The sequence below is a fragment of the Notolabrus celidotus genome, chromosome 15 (assembly GCF_009762535.1).
Source record: "Notolabrus celidotus isolate fNotCel1 chromosome 15, fNotCel1.pri, whole genome shotgun sequence".
NCBI classification, from domain to species: domain Eukaryota; kingdom Metazoa; phylum Chordata; class Actinopteri; order Labriformes; family Labridae; genus Notolabrus; species Notolabrus celidotus.
Window position 1 is genome coordinate 15,505,516 of NC_048286.1, and position 15,496 is coordinate 15,521,011.

General features: G+C 40.3%; 2 protein-coding genes across 7 annotated transcripts; both read left to right on the forward strand.

The window, feature by feature from the left end:
* Positions 1-5,964, forward strand: LOC117826757 (zinc finger protein 91-like). 4 transcript variants are annotated; one of them, XM_034703055.1, is made up of 8 exons: positions 3-153; positions 365-564; positions 1,317-1,418; positions 1,494-1,589; positions 1,802-1,912; positions 2,711-2,834; positions 2,927-3,082; positions 5,691-5,964. In XM_034703055.1, exons 1-8 carry the CDS (start codon positions 129-131, stop codon positions 5,762-5,764), a joined length of 888 nt encoding a protein of 295 aa, XP_034558946.1. In that variant the 5' UTR covers positions 3-128; the 3' UTR covers positions 5,765-5,964. The 4 variants fall into 4 exon arrangements, with proteins under 4 accessions (XP_034558947.1, XP_034558946.1, XP_034558944.1 ...); XM_034703053.1 differs by having other exon boundaries at positions 5-153; positions 2,927-5,964; XM_034703056.1 differs by lacking the exon at positions 2,711-2,834 and having other exon boundaries at positions 1-153; positions 2,927-5,964.
* Positions 5,965-7,350: 1,386 nt separating this feature from the next.
* LOC117826759 (zinc finger protein 271-like) lies at positions 7,351-15,052 on the forward strand. 3 transcript variants are annotated; one of them, XM_034703058.1, is made up of 7 exons: positions 7,351-7,669; positions 7,899-8,098; positions 11,516-11,617; positions 11,696-11,791; positions 11,967-12,077; positions 12,362-12,485; positions 12,573-15,052. In XM_034703058.1, the coding sequence occupies exons 1-7, from the start codon at positions 7,606-7,608 to the stop codon at positions 14,861-14,863; spliced, it is 2,988 nt and encodes a 995-aa protein (XP_034558949.1). In that variant the 5' UTR covers positions 7,351-7,605; the 3' UTR covers positions 14,864-15,052. The 3 variants fall into 3 exon arrangements, with proteins under 3 accessions (XP_034558949.1, XP_034558951.1, XP_034558950.1); XM_034703060.1 differs by lacking the exon at positions 12,573-15,052 and having other exon boundaries at positions 11,967-12,118; positions 12,362-12,473; XM_034703059.1 differs by lacking the exons at positions 7,351-7,669; positions 7,899-8,098 and adding an exon at positions 11,153-11,185.
* The last annotated feature ends 444 nt before the right edge of the window (positions 15,053-15,496 follow it).

Below are 15,496 nucleotides of genomic sequence, written 5' to 3' on the forward strand. Positions count from 1 at the left end.
TTGGAGCGTAATGACGCACAGAGTTCATTTCCCAAAGAGGAGTCGGAGCGTCAGACGTGCCTTCCATATTCCCTCAGCCAGACGTTTCCTATGGCGGCAATGTTGGCCAACATTTTCTCAAAGACAAAATGAGCAAGACATTTGTGGACCATGGTGAGTATTTACCACTCGGAAAACGTAACTTCCACCCAGTGCGCATGTGTCAAAAAAGATGAAAAGATAACTATGGAATGTTATGTTTAGCGGCAACTCAAATGCTAGTGTTCATGGCAATTGTGCCGAACATTGTACAGCTGCAGAATACGTGTCGAATATTTTCCACTCAAGCGAGAGTAGTTGTAATGCTCTACTCATGTGTCCACAGGTTTCCCTCCCCTCTCCTCTTTCCGTCTCATCGTCCCCCCTCTGCAGCTTGTGTCTGCAGCTCTGTTTGAGATAGTGAAGCAGGGAGCTGTGATGTACTACGGTGTGCTGGAGGAGTTCATTACCACAGTCCTGGAAACAGCTCCTGAGCTCCTCACTGACACAGAGAGACTCCAACTAGTGATTGGCCTGCGCGCAAAGGTAAAAGCACATATATGAAATGTCTTAATGACATGAGTCTTAGCACAATGGTGCAGTGAAACTTAGTGCAGTAACTTCAGTACTGCACAGCACCTTAGTCCAGAGGCTTAGCCCTGTTGATACTATTCAATTACAATGAAAGTGAATTGAAGTTCCAAGGAAATATCCTTCTTTTTTTTGTACTCCACTAAATGTATATGACAGACTCTTTTACTAGTGGATAAATAGCAATTTAATTGTTCTCCCAATATGTTAATTTACAATAAACACGTTTTAAAAGCCTGGATTTATCATTATAAATAAGACAATTGTTCTATGTACACAAGCAATGCTTCTCCCTCAGTGTGTGTGTGTATTTTAATTGTTGGATGGAAGCCTGGGTAACATGGCCATATGTTCGCACCATTTTGATGCAGTCAGATGAAGCACAGGCTAGCAATCTGCTACTCTCAGATGTATTGGTACCAATTTATTATTATATTGATACATTACTATATAGCCATTTATCAGATGTCTCATACGTAAGGAGAACTTTGCATTTATTATGTTCTTGTTTGTTCTTTTTTTACCATTAAATTGTGACGCTTAAACTGAATAAACGTGAACTCAGATCTGCTAAACTGCTAGATCATGCAACCTCATAACCATCACTGATTCTAATCTCAGCCCCCTTCCAAAGCTAGTGTTTCGTACTACTATTTTACCTGTTTTAGAAAAATCAAGCCTAGTTTTGTCTCTTCACTTGCCAACAGGTGGTGCTAGAGTTGTGCCGCAATGAAACAGAAGCTGATTGGCAGGACTTTCAGCATCATTTGAGTCAAATGAACACCTACATTACAAACCAGGATAAAGAGGTCAGTGCCCTGATTGAAGCTATGTTACTCTTAATATCATTTGGATTCACTAATTTATGTTCTTGTTTGTTTTAGACTTCAAATTCTGAGGTGAAAGCTTCAGTTACAAACTTCATGAAGCTTGTTCACACTTTGGTGGAAGATCAGTGTCAGAGGAATATCTTTTTTCAGGTGTGTTGGTGTGCATCTTGTATAAGGTCTTTTTTTATTATTTAGGGAGAAATATGTTAAAAAATGATGTAAAGAGGAGGATTTTCAGTACCCTTTATATGCTCTTGGTTGTTATTCCAGATGGTTCATTTTCCTGTAATTGATAAGATGATGAAGATTGTATTGACCTTAAAGTAAGTTGTGAAATATAACGCCTACTTTCCTTTTTTTAGATCATCTTTCCAACAGCATTTGGCCCTAAATATGACTCAGCACTACAGGCTCTAATGAAGAAATTCCTCTTCAACCTACAGGATTTGTTGCCTGTTCCTAGCCTTGAACAAGTGGGTACCTGACAAACTTTAATTATTGTACAAATAAAGAAATAAAGAACATCAAAATATATAGATGTTAGAAATACAACATGCTTATAAGCATTTCTCAACCAATTAGGTTAACTTGCAACAGGTTAGTAACATGATTTGTATAAAAAGTGAACTGCAGAGAGGCAGAGTCTCAGCAATAAAGTTTGGAAGAAGTTCACCATTCTGTAAGAGACTGCGTGAGCAAATAGATCAACAATTTTAGAAAAATATTCCTCGGCATGAAAGAAGAATTCAGGGAGAATCTGGAGAAGCCTCTGTACAAAAGAGACTGCTCTATTACTGCTGAACAATATATACACATTTTGGAGCAACATAAGCTGTCGTCTATACAAGGCCATTTTCTGGGAAGACCTAGCAAATTCCAGCAAGACAATGCAAAACCACATTCTGTAAGTATTACAATAGCAAGGCTAGTAGAAGAGTTCTGCTTATAAAATGGCCTGCTTGCAGTCCAAACTTGGCATCAATTGAAAACATTTGGCACATTATGAAACAAATATTACAACAAAGGAGACCCCGAACTGTTGAGCAGCTGAAACCCTATATCAGGCAAGAGTGGGGCAACGTTTCACCTTTGAAACTCCAGAAGCTGGTCTGCTTGATTCCCAAACGTTTACAGAGTGTTGTAAAAGAAGAGGTGATGCGACACAACATTGAACATGATAGAAAATAAGAGATTTGAATAGATATTTCTAAAATACAGAATGGGGCTTGTTATTCTATCTGAGATTGATATTTTACTGTTCTGTTTCAAAGACTTCCTTGTGGCTCAGTCTCTCTCCTGCTATCTTGAAAGAGTGTGTGGACTTCATGAACCAGCCTCAGCCACTGAAAACACTTATTCAGCATAACAAACACCATGGGCACAAAGTTCCACAAGGTAGTTCTTACAGGAATCTGTTTTATTCTTCATTATGTTAAGCTAGAGCTACTGATTCTAATGTTATGTTTTGTTCGTCTTTTTTATTCTAGCTTTTTCTTCCTCTGGTGATGACTGCATCCTCTCCAGTCTGTCCTGTCACCTGCCAAAAGTGGATGACAAATGCTATGCACAAGTCAAATCTGAACCTATATGTGACTCACAAGAGTGGCAGATGGATAATGTTCTTGACAGTGGGTCACAAAAAGGTAAAGAAGAAGACTTCAAGGTGGTCTATTCAGATTTTGAGAGTAATGAGGAAGAACATGGACAGTGTGTTGGTGATGTCACTGAAGACCAGGGAGCCTCTGTGGAAGTAATACTTCCATCTTTTGATGAAACTGAATCTAGTGATGATGACCACATGGACAAAAAATGGTTTCACCATTTGAAAACTGGTCGTAGGACATCTGCAAAGACCTTAAAGAGTGAAGGTGATGAAGATTTTAGTTGTCGAAGCAAACAAAAGGAGCACAAGATGACAATGAGTCAGTTAGGTTCCACAAGTCAAAGTTGCCCTGACCCCTCAAGTCTGCATTCTACAAACTCTGAGCTGTCTAACGATGACTGCAGCCTTATTTGTCATGTTTGTGACAAAGTTTTTGCTTGCCAAAAAAACTTTGAGAAACACCAGCAGATTTGTGCAGACGCAAGTAAACGTCAAGAAGACCAAGACCCACAGTGCTCCTCAAGTTTAGCTCATCACCGCAAACCAAATATTGTTGATAAAACCAGCAAGTCTTCCCCTTGTGAAACATCACATGCAGTAACCCAGGAATCAAAAACATTCCACATACCACAAGACCAAACATGTAAAAGAAGTGATCGTGTCAAACAATGCTCCATATGTAGTGAAATATTCTCTTGTTCTACTGATTTCATGGAGCACATGAAATGCCACACTGAGAAGAACCCTTTTCTCTGTCCTGACTGTGGAATTGACTTTGAAAGCTATGAAGGCTGTGAGAAACACCGGAAAGGTGGATGCAGAGCTTCAAGCCAGCATGTAAAGGGCTATTTGTTAAACAATGATAATAAAGGGAATCAGGAGAGCACTTTAGTTCCCAGTGAAACAAGTCAAACCTCAACAACCAGAGATGCACCAAAAGACTCAAAGACTCGTAAACCACTGCTGACATGTCAGAAGTGTGGCATGCGTTTTACTTACTGCAAGAGCTTTGAGAAGCACCAGATGAAATGTTCTGAGGAAACTTCTCCAAGAAAAACCAAGAAAAACAATTTGATTATCAGTGGGTGTGATTCCTTTTCAGCTGATAAAATAAGTGAAAGACATGCTGAGAAAAATTGTACAACAATAGAAGAAACCCCATCCACTGTAGTCTTTAAAAGCTATGAAATCTGTGAGATGCAGGAGGATGGTAAATACAGAGCTTCAAACCAGCATGAACTGGGTTATTCATGGAGCAATGAAAATAAAAGGAATCAGGAGAACACATTGGTTTCCAGTGAAATATGTCAAACCTCAACAACTGCAGATGCACCAGCAGACTCAAAGGGACCCAAACCACCTCTGACATGTCAAGAATGTGGCATGTGTTTTATTTGCTACATGAGCTTTGAGAAGCACCGAAAAAAATGTGCAAAAGCAACTTTTCAAAGAAAAACCAACAAAAACTATGTTACTATCAATGGATGTGATTTTCTCTTGGCTGATGGTTCTAATAAGAGCCATGTAGAGAACAGTTTAGAGACAGTGGAAGCAATCCCATCCACTGAAGACTTTAAAAGTGATGATGAAAGTGAGATGCACAAAGAAGATTCATGCAGAGCTTCAAACCAATATTTAGAGGACAATTCCATGAGCAATGACAATAAAAGGAATCAGGAGAACACATTGGTTTTCAGTGAAACAAGTCAGACCTCAACAACTGGAGAAGCACAACACTCAAAGGCACTGAAACTACCTCTGACGTGTCAGAAGTGTGGCCTGAGTTTTACTTACTGCAAGAGCTTCGAGAAGCACCAGAAAAAATGTTCAAATGCAGCTTCTCAAAGGAAAACCAAGAAAAACTATTTCATCATCAGTGGGTGTGATTTCTTTTTAGCTGATGACATAAATGAGAGCCATGATGAGAAAAGTTCTGAGACAGTGGAAATAAACCCATCCCCCGCTGATGATGTAGGAGGCTCACAGCATAAATCCCGACTCTTTAAATGCAGCATGTGTGAAAAGGACTTTTCAAAAATTGAGCTCCTGAAAAGACATTACTCAGAGTCACATGATGTCAGAGGCCCATACCCCTGCACTATGTGCAAGAGGGCTTTTTTGACTTTGTATGAATTGGTTCGTCATCAGCAAAACAAACTGTTGTTCCTATGCCCTACCTGCAAGAAAGGTTTTTCAAATATAGGAGAATTAAAAAGACATGAAAGAATACATACTGCAAGTGCAAGTATAACACCATGCACTTGTGAAACCTGTGGAAGAAGCTTCAAATTCCGCGTTAACCTGATTCGGCACCAGAGAAGGCATAGAGAAAGGCCACCCAGTGTTTGTTCATACTGTGGGAAACAGTTCAGTTCAAAGGATGGCTTGAAAGCACACATGGTGAGGCACACAGAGGGTTACCCATGCCCGGTGTGTGGAAAGAAGTTCTATCAGAAAGCATACCTTACATATCATCTGAATAGACACACAGGGCAGGAGAAATACCTCTGTGACATATGCGGGAAAGGCTGGCCGACTGTGTCTCTGCTCAAAGTTCACATGGTTAAACATACAGAGGGGCAGCCATTTCAATGTGATGACTGTGGTCTGACTTATAAGAGGAAGTCTGGTTTGCTTGCTCACCACAGGGACAAACATCTTGGTCTGCGGCCATTTGTGTGCGAGATTTGCAGCAAGGCCTTCAGAATCAACAGCCAGCTGAAGAAACACATGACGGTCCACACAGGGGAACGGCCTTTCTCATGTCCAATTTGTGGCAAAAAATTCACAAAAAGCTTTAACCTCAAGAAGCACAGGGAAAAGCCATGTAAGTAGCGGCGTGTTTATGAGCATGTACTGTGTTAAAGCTGATCATGATTCACGATTGACTGATTTTTAAATAAAGACAAAATAGAAATCTGATATTGTGAATGTACTTTATTCATAATGAATTAAACTGGCCCACCTTCACAGAGTGTCACTTTTTCAAATGTGCTTTTCTCATCAAGGTTTCTGGGGGTGCTAAAAGAAGCTGAAGGCTGGCTGTTAGAAGTAGGAGGAGGCAGACCTGCAATTAGGATGATTTCATGGGGATTCTTACCAAGGGAAAGAGCACAAAGTGTTTAACATGCACTGACAGGCCTAATTTGTATACATACTTAAAAGTCTTATAACATGATAATATGCAAAATAAGGGCCATTCTGGATAAACTTTTTAAAAGCAGGGCCTTGCTTTGACATGTGGCAGTGAAGCTGAAACGGGTGAATCCAATCTGATAGAAAATTATACAGATCCATACCTTTAAATAAAAAAAAATATTACATTTGGTGCCAGTGTGGTACAGATGATACATATATATATATATATATATATATATATATATAAACAATTACAGCAAAATGACTGTTAATCGCTTCATGGGTAAAAAGGACTCCTTTAAAAATGTGTATGTCTTAAATTGAATTGCCACTTGTTAAATGACTTAGCAGCTTCATCAAGTACTTTTATCAACTGATTTATTTTGTGACAATTCAGTTCAATGTTTCAACACAATATATTATGGGGCACATTCAACCTTTTGCAGTAGACTGTTGCAGAGTAACCATGGCTCCACCAGAGAGCAGTGGTGCTCAAAAGACTGCTTCAGTTTGCGATATTGCTAAGTAAGAATGCAGGTTTAGAGTCTTATACTGTATGTATACTCATGATATCCTAAAGCAATACTGTACCAAGTGAGTTTTGGTAACTGGCGACAAATAAGTATCAAGAGGCAGAAAAGCAGAAATATTTCAAAAGTTCGTTTATTTCATAGACAAAAACAAAGTCTCAGTTGACTATATGGGCTTAAAAATTAAGAGTGAGCTTGATGCAGTAACGACCAACAACAACAACAACAACAAAAATGCTTTATTTATATAGCAATTTTCAATATAAGTAACAAAGTGCTTTACAGTGGGCGTAAAAACAAGAAGAGGTGCAAAGCAAAATGAAGCGATTAAAAATAAAATGAAATAGAAGCTTAAAAACCCTATAAACTTATAAAACAGACCCTTAAAATCAGAGCTAAAATTAAATAAAATCGAACAACAAAAGCTGTCCTGTAAAAATGTGTCTTGTGTAATGACCATAGACGGTAATGACATAAAACACGGGACTGCCTCTGCAAGTCTGATCTCCTCTGGCAGGCTGTTCCAGAGTGAGCCCTGACTGAAAAAGCCCTGTCCCCCCCTGTCAACGACCCCAGACCTACAAGGCACAAGGCTTTTGAAATGTTGCCATCTAGTGGTGTCATTCGGCAATAAATTCATGGCAAGCTGAAAGACATCAAGACTGGGTGTCACTTCAATTTTGGCCCCTGCTCAAATATCTCTTTAGTCACAAATTTGATGAACAACGCAGTTAGTGCTTTCTATTAGCCAGGGGTATAAAGTGTTATATAGACTGCAGGTAATTTAAATATCTGTCTTGCGCGTTTGAGCGTAATGACGCAGTGAGAGCATTCACAAGGAAAAGTTGGATGCGTCGGACGTGCCTTCCATGTTGCCACAGTCGGACGTTTTTATATGGCGGCGGTGTCGAGCCAAAATTTCCATAGCGACAAAATGAGCAAGACTTTAACGGAGAATGGTGAGTGTTTACCACTGTAGAGACACTGCATTCATTCAGTGCGCATTGTCTCTGCAGATAAATAAATAGACAGTGTTAGAGAGCGACAGCGTTAGGATAATATTAACGGACACACTGCGTAAATGTGTTTGCACTGCTGTAGAGATGCCATATATTTTCATTCATACGTGAAATAAAGTCGTCTGTTACAGTTGCCTTGTAATTGTAACTCTAAAATCTGTATCCTCAGGTTTCCCTCCCCTCTCCTCTTTCCGTCTCATCGTCCCCCCTCTGCAGCTTGTGTCTGCAGCTCTTTTGGAGATAGTGAAGCAGGGAGCTGTGATGTACTACGGTGTGCTGGAGGAGTTCATTACCACAGTCCTGGAAACAGCTCATGAGCTTCTCACCGACACAGAGAGACTCCAACTAGTGATTGGCCTACGTGCAAAGGTAAACGAGATGAGAAAGTTGTCAGCTTTTGTGAAACTTATGTCAGTGCAAATAATCACTCATTGTAAAAATTGCAGGGTTGTCTCTAAAATAGTAGTTCTCCATTATGTTAAAATGGAACTTTAATTCAAAGAACTATGCCACACATTTTAAATATACTACGGGTATTCCGACAACCTTAGTTGCTATTAAATATTCATAGAGATGAACATAAGACCTCCAAATGTATCTACATTCCAATGATTAAAATGTCCATTCTGATTAAAATAAGTTTCCCCTTCCCCAGCTTCAATGTTGCAATTATTCATCAGCAACAATAGTCCTTTTACAAAATTCCTCTAACAATAATCCAAAAGAAAATATCTGATCCTTTTTTCTTTTTTGTTTGATGCTTTGATAATCCAGAACCAAAGTAACAACCACCACATACAATAAGACATGATTGTTGAGCCAAGGCATACATCCAAGAATTACACATCAGTTATTTGAATTGAATATACAACAGCTTATTTGTTTCATATTAATTTCAATTTCAATATGAACATTTTGAATCAACAGTAAGTATGAGTTGAAAGAATGAGAGAATCAACTAGTATCGTTAACATTTCTAGTCACAGTTTAAAGCTCCTCTGAGGAGTTTTAAGCTTGTTAGGAAACAAACAATTTAATACTGATGGGACCAGCAAAACGATTATTTCTTTATAATTATCATAATGCTTGTGACTGCTGCCACATGGATGGTGTCAGACAAGGAGATTAACAGCACACTGCTGAAACTGCATGTGTTTATTGTATCCACTGACAAGATTCATAGAGAGTGATATGTTTGACAGCCTAAGGAGATTTTTCATCAGCTTTTTCCCTTTTAACATATTGTTTTAGTCTTTTGTCTCACAGAAGCCCTTCTAGGGACAAGTGGTGTAAATTAACATCTGCTATTAACACTATAATACTCGCATGGGGTGGCTGTTAGACTGTCAATGTATATTGTTGCTGTAACAAATAACCCATGAATAAATAAATTAATGCCCTTGACATGGAGATATAGTCACTTCACTTGAACAATTAAGGTTACAATCATAACTTGCTTTTCTGTATCCTATCGATACTACCCCTCCAGCCAGTTACAAGTCATATGCACAGAGACCCTGTAAGGCACATTGTAAGGAACCCAAGGAACTGCACAGGCTTGGTAATAGACCACTCTCTGGTAACTTGTGCGGATACCAGAGAATCTCTTTGGCTGTGCATACTTGCCGGTCAGTCTAATAGGCACTGCACCACAATTCAAAGAGCCCCAAGCTATATATTTATGTCACTCTCTTTTACCCTGCCTTGGCACTCTCCACAGCTTGAGTGTCTGACTGAGGGAATCCCATAGCTGACATGCTCAGGCCTCCCTAGAGAGCAGATCTGCCCAGCCTGTTGACATACTGTTATGTTGTCACTAGGCTGTCTGTCAACACCAGCACATGATGGCCCTGCAGGATTGGTAGAATATGTCAGAGAGCTAGGTGAATGTCTTTCAGCTCCAGCATACTTGTGTCCAGGCCCTTCGAGGGGCCATACAAGTACTCTCTTTTCACAAGATTGGCTGGGTTCTTTCATCCCTGAGGGATGTACACACTTACCTGGTGACCCAAACACTGATCTGGAAGGATTTTTGACGGCAAAGCTGCAAGACACACCAATGGAACCATCTGCACTGCTTCTGCCATAATGCCTAGGATGCATTGCCTTCACAAGACAATTGACCAGAGCCTGAGGTGGGACTCTGAGATTCTCTCCTACCCTAGTGTCAACCCGGGTATCTAGCCTCATGCCTAAGAACTAAGGGGTTTGAAGGCTGCACTCACCACTTCTCTGCATTGATGTATAACCCAAGTGTATGAATGTGTTCCAACAGCACAGATACATGGGGATGACATTGTTCTAACCTTACACACTATTCCAGGTATTTCAAGATTCTGAGTGGCTCCCAGACTGTATCCATATACCTGGTAAAGGTACAGGGGCTAGTTAGTTGCGGAAGGGGAGAACACAGAATTCAAAGGTCAAGCCCTCAAAGGCAAACCTGAGGCACCTCCTGTATCCAAATTGACATTTGGAAGTTAGCATCTTTGTGGTTGATGGTACCAAACCAATCACCCTCCCCTAAAGTTGAAAATTAGTCAAGGACCTCCATTACACTTCTGGATAAGAAACACGAATAGGGGACCCTGCCTGCCCATTGTCTGGCTGCACATCCCTGGTGGCCTTCTTGGCCAAGCAGATGAAGATCTTGATACAGACTTCCAATCTCTGATGAGGCTCTGTTACAATAAACCAAGCAGCCAACTCGTCACTGGTGGCTTGCTTATGAATTGTGACTACCCCTGCGTCATTGTAAAAATCAAACATAAGGGCCTGAAACCCAGCCTGCCTCTAGGGCTCTCCGTGCTGCATGGTACCCATGGGGCTGGCTCTTTTTTTAGTCTTGTGCCAGGATCAAGGACAGGGCCAGGGGGATCCCCATCTTTTTTGAGTCCAGCCTTTCCCATCTCCCTGCTGCTTCCAACCAGGTCCTCAGATCCACTGAGTCCCAGGTAAAATACTGTGGCTGCAACTAGGCAATGCCATACTTCCAATTCAACCAACATCCTATGCGCACAGCAGCAAGCTCCCTGTGCCTGCTGAAGCAGCTTACTGACATCAGGTCAAAGCATGGCGGACAAAACTATGAGTAACTTTGGCAGATACACCCTGTCCTTTGGCTGTATCATGGATTGCGACAGACATAGGTGGCACCTGACCCCCCAAAGCATAGTCATGCCTCCTCACTTGCCACTGTCTGCTTACACATTAACTAAAGGAGTGGCAAGGAGACATCTTGCAACTCCATCAGTAAATCTGGAACGCATCCTTGCCTCAGCTGTTCAACCATCTGACGTTGGCACAGCACTGATATGGTCACCCCCTTGGGCAACTGACTGAGTATTGGGGGGGAGGATGCGGAGGCTACTTGCTGTATGACACTTCTTGTGGTGTGGACATCCACGATGGAGCTGAATTCATCAACTTGGTCTAGACCGTCCTGGCTCTATGCAGGTTAGACAGCAATGCACACATTATTTTTTGTTCTCTTTTCCCAAGGATAGATTTGGCGAGGAGCAGCAAGGCCCTTATCAATAGAAGGCAGTGGCCCACAGCCAACCTCCTCCTTGTGATGCACTGATGCCAAGCATAAATTATTTTAGGAATAACTGATAGACCATGCAACCTCACAGCCTGGCTCCTATTGTCCCCCTACATCCAATGTCTATATCTAGCACTACTATTGTGAAAGTTTTCTGATGTTTGGCAATGCTGCTCCATACAGTAAAATTACTGAAAAATGGCTGCCAGTTGATGATTTTTTTGTATCTTCTCATGCCACAGGTATTGCTAGAGCTCTGTCGCAATGATTCATATGCAGACCAGCAGACCTTTCAGCATAATTTGAGTGAAATGAACACCTTCATTGCAAACCAGGATAACGAGGTCAGTGCCCTGCTTGAATCCTAATTACTTATAATGTAATTTTTATTCACTTATTTGTGTCCTTGTGTGTTTATTCAGACCTCCAATTCTGAGGTCAAAGCTTCAGTTGCAAACTTTGTGAAGCTTGTTCACACTCTAGTTGAAAATCGGTGCCAGAAGGAGGCCTTTTATCAGGTAAATAGGCTGAAACTATATTACATTTTTAGTGGTATCCTTTATTTTATGCTTTTGAATCATATTCTCAGTGTAAATGTTTTAATGTTTTTTTAAATGTAGTTTTCAAGATTTCTAGATTCAATTATCCTATCATGTAAGTAGTGAAATAAATACTTTTCTATTTCTTTTTTAGAATATCTTTCCAACAGTGTTTGGCCCTAAATATGACTCAGCACTACAAGCTCTGATGAAGAAATTCCTCTTTAACCTACAGAAGCTGCTTCCTGTCCCTAGCCTTGAACAAGTGGGTACCTGACAAAGAGTAATGATGGGACAATTAAAGAAGTAAATAACCAGAAATCCTGGATTTTTTTCCTGTTATTTACTTGCTACTTGATTATATCTTCACAAAAGAATATGGGGCATGTGGAGAAGCTTGTACTTTTACATACGTATGCAAGGCAGTAAAAGGGGTGCTATAAATTACAAATGATATGAAAATATATTAATACATATCTCTTGAATAGCACAGATGGGGCTCGTTATTCTATCTGAAAATGATTTCTTGTTGTTCTGTTCCATTTCAAGACTTCCTTGTGGCTCAGCCTCTCCCCTGCTATCTTAAAAGAGTGTGTGGACTTCATAAATCAGCCTCAGCCACTGAAAACACTTATTCAACATCACAAACACCATGGGCACAAAGTTCCACAAGGTAGTTCTTACAGGAATCTGTTTTGTTTGTCGTTTTTCCACAGTTACTGATATAAATTTGTATTTTGTTTTTCTTTTTAAATTCTAGCCTTTTCTTCCTCTGGCGATCATTGCATCCTCTCCAGTCTGTCCTTTCACCTACCAAAAGTGGACAATGACAAAGGCTACACCCAAGTCAAATCTGAACCCACATGTGACTCACAAGATTGGCAGATGGATAACGTTCTTTACAGAGAGATCAAAAAAGATAATGAAGAAGACTTCAAGGTGGACTATGCAGATTTTGTGAGTAATGTTGAAGAACCTGGACAGCAGTGTGTCAATGCTGTCACTGAAGACCAGGGAGCCTCTGTGGAAGTAATACTTCCATCTTTTGATGAAACTGAATCTAGTGATGATGACCTGGACAAAAAATGGTTTCACCATTTGAAAACTGGTCGTAGGACATCTACAAAGACCTTCAAGTGTCATGTTTGTGGCAAAGATTTTAGTTCTTGCAGCAGACTGAAGAAGCACAAGATTACACACAGAGCCACCAAGAGAATGAGTCAGGAAGATTCTGCAAGTCAGAGTCGTGCTTTTGAGAAGATGAATTTATATTCTAAACGAAGGACTTGTAGTGAGGATAAAGCTTCCAGAGGTGAGACTGAGTTATCATCATTTGCAAGTGCGACAACACCAAGCCCATCATGTCACAACAGCCGTCCAAACTGTGAGCTGTCTAGCGATGACTGCAGCCTTGTTTGTCAGGTTTGTGACAAAGTTTTCACTTGCAGTGAAAACTTTGACAAACACCAGCAGATTTGTGCAGACAGAAGAAAACGTCCAAAGACAGACCCACAGTGTTCCTCAAGCTCAGCTCATCTCTTTGAACTGAATGCTGTTGATAAAACCAAAAAGCTTTTTCCTAGTGAAATGTCACATGAATTACCTGAGGAAATATCTTCCCACTTACCCCAAGATCAAAAATGTAAAAGACACAGTCGCATCAAACAATGCTCCAAATGTAGGGAAATATTTACTTGTTCTACTGACTTGATTAGGCACATGAAAAGTCACACTGAACAGAGTCCCTTTCATTGTTCTTCCTGTGATGAAGAATTTGACAGCTATGAAGACCACGAGACCCACAAGGAAGGTAAACGCCAAGCATCAAACCAGCTTTTAGAGGAATATTCCTCCAGCAATGAAAATAAAAGGAATCGCAAGAACACAATAGTTTCCAGTAAAATAAGTCTGACCTTGACAACTTCAGATGCTCCAGAAGACTTAAAGACTCGTAAACCACCTCTGACTTGTCAGGAATGTGGCCTGCGTTTTACTTACAGCATGAGTTTCGAGAAGCACCAGAAAAAATGTTCAGAAGCAGCTTCTCAAAGGAAAACAAGCACAAACTATTTAATTATCTGTGGGTGTGATTTATTCTCAGCTGATAACTCTAATGAGAGCAACGATGAGAAGAGTTCTGAGACAGTGGAAACCAAAACGGCAACAACACCATCTACCGCAGATGATGCAGGAGGCTCCCAGCATAAAACACGAACCTTTAAATGCGGCATGTGTGATGCAGACTTTTCAAAAATTGAGCTCCTGAAAAAGCATTACTCAGAGTCACATGATTTCAGAGGCCCATACCCCTGTACTATGTGCAAGAGAAGTTTTTTAAGGTTGTGTGAATTAATTCGTCATCAGCAAAACAAACCATTATTCCTATGCCCTACCTGCAAGAAAGGTTTCAGAGAGCCAGGAGAAATAAAAAGGCATGAAAAAATTCATACTGCAAGAGCAAATGTAACACCATTCGTTTGTGAAACCTGCGGAAGAAGCTTCAAATTCCGCGTTAACTTGATTATGCACCAGAGAAAGCATAGAGAACGTCCACCCAATGTTTGTTCATACTGTGGGAAACAGTTCAGTTCAAAGGACAGCTTGAAAGCACACATGGTGAGACACACAGATGGGTACCCATGCCCAGTGTGTGGAAAGAAATTCTATCAGAAAACATACCTTACATATCATCTGAATAGACACACAGGGCAGGAGAACTACCTCTGTGAGACCTGTGGGAAAGGCTGGCCGACTGCAGCTCAGCTCAAGGTTCACATGGTTAAACATACAGAAGGACGACCTTTTAAGTGTGACGACTGTGGGGCAACTTACAAGTGGGAATCTGGTTTGATTGCTCACCACAGAGCCAAACATGTCGGGTTGCGGCCGTTTGTGTGTGAGTTTTGCAGCAAGGCCTTTAGAATTAACAGTGAGTTAAAAAAACACATGATGGTCCACACAGGGGAACGGCCATTCTCGTGTCCAATGTGCGGCAAAAAATTTACAAAAAGCTTTAACCTCAAGAAGCACAGAGAAAAGCCATGTCTGTAGGGGTGTGTTGTATGTGAGCATGTACTGTGTTAAAGCTGATTATGATTCATATGCTATAATACAGTATATTGTGCCTTAAGGTACAAAATATATGTTGTATGTGTTCTCTAGACCATGTGTGTCATTAAATGAATGACAGACATAATAAATAAGCTACTGTTTTTTAAATAAAGAGAAAAGGAAATCTGATATTGTGAGTGGAGTTTGTTCATAGAAAATAAAACGGACCCAGCTTCAGAGCGTCTTATCAAAATCATGACAGGTTAAAGAACTCGACACTGTACATTTTATTTGGCCCATACTAATTTCTATATTACTACACAAGTTTTATGCATGCTAACAACAATGCATTTTGCGCTTTCAAATGCCAGGTGTACTGCCAGCGAGGAGAGCTGCATGCTTACATGTTTGAGTGTAATGACTCAATGAGACCATTTCTTCGTGCCTTCCATGTTGCCACAGTCAAATGTTTTCATTTGGTGGTTAGCATGTCCATAACAACAAAATGAGCAAGAAATTAATGGAGCATGGTAAGTGTTAAAACTCAAAAAACACAACCTCAGTTCAGTTTTAAATTGTATGTATTTAACAGATTATGCTATTGTTAAAATCAATTAACATATGAGTTACAAT